Below are 9,283 nucleotides of genomic sequence, written 5' to 3'. Positions count from 1 at the left end.
AGCCTGAATGTGAAGGTTAATGCAATGGAATCTCATCTCCTTCTCCAAATGCCGGCCCCAACTCCAGCGAGGGCTGACCCGGTAGTTGCCTTTGTGCCGTCTCTAGAGGAGTTCCCACCCCTTGAGAGAGGTAGAACCTTGAAGATCCGAGATAAATTTGAAGCTGGCTCGATGCACCGGGGGAATGGCTCGGAGATGCCGAGAGATATCTCGGCTGGACAAGCCTCACGAGTCACGGGTGCCCCGGAGGCTAAATCGGCTCCCGTGGCCCCGGCAGGGGCATGGTCTCTTGAAGGCTCGGCCATCCGCAATCCCGTCGGCCAGCTAGAGACAAGACCGGGACACGCCGAGACACCAGGCGCTTCGAAGGATCGGCCTAAGGAAACATCATCCGTGGCTGGTGCGGGACCTTCGAGCATGACAGGGGACGCACATATTTTAGGGCCGGATAGCTCAATCCATGCCGAAGGAGCAGCGAACCTAGAAGGACATGCGAACAAACAAAAAACCATGGCGGATATGCTTCGAGAAAAGCCAGCTCATGAAGGCCCACAAGTGTTCGTGCCAGAAAAGATCACCAATATTGGGTATGCCAACGTCTCGAATGGGCTGCTGGCAATCTACTTCTCCGGAGCTGAGATCCAGAAGCTAGCGGAGAACGTCAGGCATGCTATTGTGGGTAAGTTCTCACATTCTATTCCAGCTTCTCATCAAATTCAAAAGGCACTTGATAATATTAAGTTTAACCGAGCGTTCTCTTGGAAATACATTAACGCAAAACATATTCTTGTTCAATTTGAGGACATCGCGGATTATGCGAGGATGCTTAGTGGTCCGAAGGGCACCCAATGACGGTCTTCAAATGGACCCCAGAATTTGATGCTTATTGTGAATCTCCGATTGCGGCAGTTTGGTGCAACCTAATTGGTCTTCCTATACACCTTTATGGTCAGTCTGCCCTCTTTGCCATCGGGAAGCTTCTTGGCACGCCGATTCAAGTTGACCGTGCCACGGCTGACAAAACAAGGCTATCATTCGCACGTATTTGTATTGAAATTGACATCACAAAGCCACCCCCGGAGGAGATCATCCTCGACATTTATGGCCGTGAGACGATGCATCAAGTCAGATGGGGTAAGATCCCGGCTTATTGTCGGGAATGCAAGCATGTGGGGAATACAAGTGAAGTGTGCTATGCATCGGGCAAAATGGAAAGGCCGGAGAAGAGGGACTATAACAAGGCAACTCCAAGACAAAAACAATATGGGGGCCAAAGCGGGAAAGGAAAACAAGATCAATCGTACCAAAAACCAAGAGAAAATGAAAGGGAACATCACAAGAAGAATCAAGGGAATGGAATGCCGAGGAATGACATGAGTATTGTGGTAAGGGAAGAATCCGGGGATCCCCCTAACCCCGGGATCAAAGGGAAGGGAGGTAACAACGCAGAGTGGCTGGGCCCCGACATCATGGGCGGCTCTTCGGGTACACATGGTGGGACGTCTCGGACTAAAGATGGGCGAGGTGGGAGAGATGGGTGCGTAGCTCCGGGACATCCCACGAGCATGGTTCTGGACCTGGATCTAGCCACCATCCCGCAAGAGAGTGGCTACACTAGTACTATAAGAGGATACCACATTGGCCGCCGAGGGACGCTACATAATGCTCGAGGTGGTTCAAGAGGGGCTGGTTGTCACTCATCGGCAGGGGGCCGCGGCAACTCAGCACAAGGGAACTACATGAGCTTCAACCAATACTACTCTCTCATGGCAAATTGTGAATTTGACGTTGATGGCTATGGGGAGAGTGGAGCCTCGGAGATGGACGCGCAGCCTTCGTACGAAGCAAACGCTAGCACCCCCTTGCGCATTGAAGAGGGGAATGGACTTCAAGTCACCAAATTCCAAGGGGAGGGCCTCTTCCTCTCCGGGTACGAACCCACCCTGTTAATTTATGTCGTTCAATTTCTTGTTTTGGAACGTTAAGGGAATCGCTAATGCACCTACCCAAAACGTCCTTAAACGACTAATTAAAAATTACAATGTTGGCTTTCTTGCAATAATGGAACCGCTCATACTCCCCAACCCGGAACGATACTCAAAGGCTTTGGGGCTGGTCTTCAAAGGCTCCAACACCAACGGAAAGATCTAGATTTTTGTGGAAGAAGGGGTGGATTTTGTAGTTGAGGATGATTCGGAGCAGATCCTACATGGCCGATTCTCATCTCCTCGGCTAGCTACACATATTGCCATCTCGGCCGTCTATGCCAAGTGCGCCAGGGCAGAAAGGTACTTGCTATGGGATAAAATGAGGGAACTTTCAAACAGCTTAGATGGGTCACCGTGGATGATCAGGGGGGATTTCAACACCATCTTAATCCCGGGTGATAGGGCTGGTAGCGATACCAACCGGCAGGCTGAAATGGTTGACTTTGCGGAAACTATTGAGGATTGCAGACTTCTGGATTCGGGCTTTGATGGCTCGGAGTATACTTGGGCTAAGACTGGACTGTTCGAGAGGTTGGATAGGGTCTTGGCTAGTGAGATGTGGGCTAGGACTTTTGAGGCCTCAAGGGTGACAAACCTGCCTCGGGTATCCTCGGATCATGGGCCGGTTCTCGTTCGTTGCAAATTGGCGAACACCACGTCCACGAGAAATGCCTTCCGATTTCAAAATATGTGGACACGACATGAGGGCTTTTTGGATTTGGTTCGGGAGGCGTGGGTACAACCCTCGGGAGCGCATGGTCTTCTTGGTCTCCAAATCAAACTTGCCAGAGTGAAAAAGACCCTCAAGCGGTGGAATAGAGAGGTGTTTGGCAACATTCACGCCAACATTCACGGCAGCCCAGGCTAGTTTTGAAGCTGACCCCTCGCCCACAAACAGGACAACGATCAACAAAGCTATTGCTACCATCTATGCCTAAAGATGGAAGAGGATTTCTGGCGACAAAAAGTAGCCATGAAATGGCTTGCGGAGGGTAACAAAAACACTAGATTTTATCAAAGCTGGGTGAAGCAATAAAGGGTTCGGCTTCGCATCCATAAAATCCAGGTGAACGGGCGAGAGCTGACAAATGATTTGGAGATTAAAAGCTCTGCGGTTGATTTCTTTACAAACCTCCTTGCCCCGGATGCTCCAGCCCTTGCCAAGTTGGACCCGACTCTCATACAGCCACTTCCCCATTCGGCCCAGCTCGAGGCCTCTCCGAGCCCCCGGATGCGGATGAAGTGAAGAGAGCGATCTTTGATATTTCGGGGGATAGCACACCTGGTCCGGATGGTTTTTCGGCTACCTTCTATCAATCTTGTTGGAGCATTATTGGATCGGATGTTATTGCGGCAGTACAACAGTTCTTCAACGGGGCCTTCTTGCCCCGTAGCATCACGGCGACAAGCATTGTCCTCATCCCAAAGAAAACCCTCCCAGAGACTTGGGCTGATTATCGACCCATTAGTCTTTGCAACGTCATCAACAAAATCATCACCAAGATCCTAACAGCGAGAGTCACTCCCCTCCTTCCTTTGGTTATCTCCCCTAACCAAAGTGGTTTTGTGAAAGGGCGGCTCCTCCACGACAATGTCCTCCTTGCCCAAGAGATGTTCCATGAACTCCACAGATGCTCTCCAGTCCCAAATGTTGCGATTAAAATTGATATGGCCAAGGCCTACGATCGCGTCCAATGGCCGTTCCTTATTCAAGTCCTTAGGTGCATGGGTTTCCCGGAAGCTTGGTTGTCCCTTATTGATAGATGTGTGGGCTCGTGTTGGTTTTCAGTCCTCATTAAGGTGCCCCCTTGGGCTTCTTCAAATCCACGTGGGGGCTCAGACAAGGTGACCCTATTTCCCCGGCTTTGTTTGTGATTGCAGCGGAATATCTCTCGAAAGCCCTAGATAAGCTTATTTTGGGCAAGAGAGATATGATATTCAAGGCGGCTCATCGGTGCATGGAAATCAACCACCTTGCCTATGCCGATGACATCATTATTTTTACGCAAGCATCTACACCCGCCTTGTGCCAACTTAGATCTTGCCTCAACGAGTATGAAGCGGTTTCGGGTCAACAGATTAATCTCGGTAAAAGCAATTTTTACATTGCGGAGGCGCACGTGGGATGGTCCAACTCTATTCAGCGGGAAGGAGGCTTCTCACCGGGCTCTTTCCCTTGTACCTATTTGGGAGTGCCTATCTACCATGGCGCCAAACGCACAGAGATGTTCATGTTTCTTCAGGAAAAGATCACCAACAGGATCTCGGGGTAGGCCCACCGACATCTGTCCTTTGGGGGACGGCTCACGCTCATCAAAAGCACCCTAGAAGCGGTCCCGATCCACATCTTCCAAGCCATCGAGCCAACAATCAGCGCACTTAACCAACTGGATCAGCTCATGGCTCGGTTCTTTTGGGACCAGATTTGTCGCCCAACTGCCGAAGGAGGGCTCGGAATACGGAATTTCAAAGAGGTACTGCGAGCCTTCACTATCAAATTGTGGTGGTGATTCCGGGAGAAAAACTCCCTCTGGGCAAGATATTTGATGGTTAAATATTACTCCAACTCGTCGCCGCTCATGCATGGTGCCTCGAGCCGAGCCAGCCCAACTTGGAGGAGGATTCTAAGAGCTAGACCCTATGCGCAACCGCACATCCAATGGCTGGTTGGGGAAGGAAAACTTTACTTCTGGGATGATATATGGATTGGCAACAATACCTTGAGAGAACTATTCCTTGATGAGAGGGGCAGCCCTAGGAACCTCGTTTCGGAGTTCATTAGGAACGGAGAAACTTGGGACGAGCCCAAACTACAGCAGCTACAAGACCAGGCCGGCCTACCTCAGCATATCATTATGATGATTAGGAATACCCCAATCATTTTGGGGGGGCCGGACGTCCCAAGATGGTCCTTATCCCGTCTTGGCGATTTCTCGGTGTCCTCTACTTGGGATACTATCCGCACACAGAGGCCGATTGTACCTAGCCTTGATGACATTTGGAAGGCCAGACTCACCTCGTCCATTTACATTTTTGTTTGGAGACTCCTGTCGAATCGAATTCCAGTTGACACCAAGCTCCAATGGCGCAAGATTGAGCTGGCGTCTAAGTGCCTTTGCTGCCCCCTTAGACCCGGCACGGAGTCCCTCCAGCACCTCTTCATTCAAGGCAGCGGGGCCTCGAGAGTATGGAGAGAGTTCGATGGCTGGTTTGAAGGATCCTCTCCACCGCTACGCATCAATGACACTATCCCGGATAGGCTTGAAGTGTGGGCTCAAAGAACTCATCAAACAAGTAAGAAACACTTGAGTCGATCCATGCCATACCTCATCTTGTGGTTCCTTTGGGCTGAACGAAATAGGAGCCGCCATCAAGAGACACAGTTCAAGCTGTTCAATGCGATTTGGCAAGTTCAAATGTTTGTTCGAAACAGCATCGCCAATGGAAGTATTAAGCCGAAGCATTGGAAGGATGTCAAGCTTGGCGTGTGCAGCCCAAACCGTGCTGAAGAAAGGCACCCCATACCGCGTGCTTTGGCGGTGAAATTGAACCCCCCGGACCACCCGTGGATCAAACTTAACACGAATGGTGCTTTCGTAGAATCAACAAGGAGAGCAGGGGGTGGAGGCATTGTTCGCGACCACTTGGAAAGATTGGTCGCCGCCTTCACCACCCCTTTAGATGCACAATCAACTTTGGAGGCTGAACTCTTAGCCATGCATCATGGAATGTCCTTGGCCAGAGAGTTTGCCCAGCCAATTTGGGTTGAATCGGACGCGCCCAAGCAATCAGCTAAGCCAAGGGTTTAAGCTGGGGCCCAGCCCACGCTCGCCGAACTATGGCTCACCTGGCCTTGCATAGGAGACTTGGAGATTACCGTATTTCACTCATCCACCGGGAAGGGAATAGAGCTGCGGATCTTCTAGCCAAAATGGGATTGGAGATTGAGGAATACACTCGCTTCAATATGCCCAAACAACCCCAAGACTTCTAAAAGCCATCGTTCGGTTGGAAGAAACGGGAGTACCTAACATTCGTGTGTGCGATGAGGATCACGGTTAAGCTTCAAACCACGGTGATGACAATCGGCTGCTGCTCCCTCGCGGTCGCCTTAGAGTAGGTAGGTGTCGAGCTTCTCTAGCTTGTCCCCCGTTTACTCTTATGGTGATATTTCCTTGGTAATCTCAAGTTTGTGTTGCTTTTCTTTTGTCCTTGAGAAAGGTTGATAGGGCTGTTTGTCATGTTTCTTCCCGACACGGCACTTTTGGTCGTGGCCAAGTATTGTTTTAACTTGAGTTCTGGAATATAGGGATGAGGGACCCACGAACCCTCCACCGCTTGGTGTTTGATTAAAAAAAAAAGAAAAAGAATATACACAAGTCATGCAAGATAAAATAGCCTCACAATGCTATGAATATGAACTATGCGTATCAACAATCAAATCAACGGGGTATTCAAATCTCATCCATAACAAGAAGCTAATTCAAGCACACCCAACAATGATCAATTCCAATAAATCCAACTCACAAATTCACCAACAAAATATAAAAAGTATATCATCCCCCATCAAACTACATGGTAAACTACCAAAACATATACCAACAACAAAATCATCCAATGAAAGTATTCAAGATCAAAGCTCAGAAATTACAAGAAGAACGTACCTTGCGTTAGTTGACATTTGAGCACAAGAACAATTTGGTAGAATCCAAAGAATTTAATTGAGTGATGTGAATTTGGAGTGTGGGTGTGTGAATAATGTGGAGAAATAGAATGTAAAGAGATGGGATAAAATGGATGCTAGGGTTACAAAGAAAAAAAATGAAAGAAGGAAGGAAGAAACATACCTTTTGTGAAAATCTCGCGTCAAACACGCTGCGGCAGTCGCTGACTGCAGTTCAGCGGACCGTCGTGGATGGTCTGTCCTTACTGTTCCTCTTTCGGCGGGCCGCCGCAATTAACGCGACGACCGCCAACCCTGCTCCAGATTATTATATTTTTTTTTTTAAAAAAAATTTATATATATAAAAAAAACGAAAATAAACTTTAAAACAGAAAAACGTAAATAGTTTTTTTTTTTTTTTGTAAAAACTACTAGCTTTAGTTCCACGGAGGAAAACTTCAGCTCTAGGGAAGAAAAAAAATAAAAACATACTAAACTAGAAAATTAGCAAAAACAAGAAAGAAATCAACATGGAACGTTATATCTCACCGACGCTCTACGGAGCTTATCAAGCGTTGCAGCAGAAGATTTTGCAAACACAGAATTTGACAAAGGATACAAAAGATTGAATCCACGCAGATTGTACCTCAGATGATTTCTCAATTTGGGTTTTTTAGCTTTGCTTCTACTTTCCCTCCATGCATGACTTAATTGTGGATCTTCATCGAATTTAGTTTCGTCAGCAATACAAGGAATTAAAAATCAAAGAGAGAGAAGGTTTGAAAGATTTTACCAATTTGTCGAGCATATGAGAACTTAATTCAAGTATGGAATCATGCTTCTTCTCCCACTTTTCCCATGTTTCCATTGAAGTTGTCAAAGCTTCCATAGCAGTGTCTAATTTATGTTTGCTTTCAGACACCTCCTCTACACATTTCTTACTTCTTTCTAAAATTCCACTCATCAAGTCTTCAAAGCTCTCGTACTCCCATGACTCTGCCCATATCAGAAGTATACTAAAACTGGTCAAAGTCATTGATGCGCTCCTTGCTTTTCCTCAAGTACCTAAAAAAAATCAAAAGCAAAATAAAATTAAATAATATTACACTCTAAATTAGTATAATCAACCTTTCTACAATATCAGCTTAAAGCAAGAATATTCCTCGGCAACGACGCCAAAAACTTGATGCACTTTTTATTAGCACTAAAAATACCTGCAAGTATACATGGTAGATCTAGTATAGCTAAAGGTTAGTACCGGGATATCGAACACGGGGAATATAATTGCAACATGCTATTATGTACTAAGCGTCAAATACTATCTAGAGAAACAAGAGAAGTTTTGGTTTTTGAAAGTAAAAACAATTAAAAGCAATCAAACAACTAAATGCAATTAAATCACAAAGATAAAATATGAGAGATAAGAGAATTCCATGGATGTGCGTTCACAATTATGGTTATACAAATTCCAACTACAATACCCTAGCACAGTTTATACTTTGAAAAGACGAGTCACCTAGCTTAAGCTCATGCGATACAAACGTTGATTACAACATTAGGGCTGTCAATCCTAACACGTAACTCCAAAAAGCTCCTAAGATCCTTGAAAAGTCCTCACTCTCAATTAACAGTGTCGTTTTAAGGGAGGCTAATTGTAGCATCTACTAAGTAAATCTAACTCACTAGAACTCTCTCACAGTTATGAAGCAAGCTATATTAAATCATACAAGATTGTGCCACTCAATCATGCAGCATCAAAACTACTTAGGGAAGAAACAAAGTAAAAATAAATCGGATATTAAATAGAAAAAGGAATTGTATAAACCAATAAAAGTTACTAACACATCCAAAGAATCCTATGAATTTAGTTAGACATAATTGAATAAGCTAAAAACATAGATTGGAGTGAAAACGATTGGAACATAAAACTAAAGCAAATAAAACCCGTAGGTTGAATCCTTGTCGTTCTTAATATTCTAGCTTCTTTTTCCAACCCCTTGCACAATGAAGAACTCTCAAATTTATGCTATGGAAGTAATTGGCAAAAAGATGATGAAGAATTAGGGTTGGAGGAGGAGCTATGAAAGCTCCCCTTTTGGGGGCTAAGGAAGGGTTGGATTCTATGAATGAGGTTATGGGGTATATATAAGCTTGAGAAGGATTTAAATTTGGTAATAAGTTTCCTCCAAGCATTAGGAAAGATATAATTTTCATTCCCCATAGTAGAAGGAAAAGATTTGGCTTCACAAGGTAATATCTCATTTCCTTCTTCAAATTTCCGCCTAGGCTGCTGCAGCTGGCAGTTTTGCGCGACTTTTGTATAACAGCCATAACTCTCTCTCCAGAGAACTCCTATTGAAGTGATTCTTGTACCATCTTGAAGCCCTTTTCAAGACAAAGAGAATGGTGTGTAGAACGCCCCGATCGGACTTCTGGATCGCCGGCAAATTGAGTTTGAAGACAGCTGTCGCGCGCCGTGTTTTTGTGGCGGGCCGCCGCACCTTGGCCGACGGTCACCGCACGCAGTCCAGAAGCTTTTGACTCTTTGTGGCGGTCGCCACGCACTTCCCGGCGGTCGTCGGGCGTGTATTTGTCACCGCTGAGCGCTGGCGGTCGCCAGAAGTGTTGCGGC

At 46.3% G+C, this 9,283-nt stretch overlaps 1 protein-coding gene across 1 annotated transcript; it reads left to right on the top strand.

Moving 5' to 3' along the window:
- The first annotated feature begins 4,534 nt into the window (after window positions 1–4,534).
- On the top strand, window positions 4,535–5,797 carry LOC125196040. Its single transcript, XM_048094395.1, has one exon. The coding sequence runs from the start codon at window positions 4,535–4,537 to the stop codon at window positions 5,795–5,797; it is 1,263 nt and encodes a 420-aa protein (XP_047950352.1).
- The last annotated feature ends 3,486 nt before the right edge of the window (window positions 5,798–9,283 follow it).

The sequence above is a fragment of the Salvia hispanica genome, chromosome 1 (genome assembly GCF_023119035.1).
Source record: "Salvia hispanica cultivar TCC Black 2014 chromosome 1, UniMelb_Shisp_WGS_1.0, whole genome shotgun sequence".
Lineage (NCBI taxonomy): Eukaryota > Viridiplantae > Streptophyta > Magnoliopsida > Lamiales > Lamiaceae > Salvia > Salvia hispanica.
The sequence above is the reverse complement of the archived record's forward strand: the minus strand, read 5'-3'. Positions and strand labels throughout refer to the sequence as shown.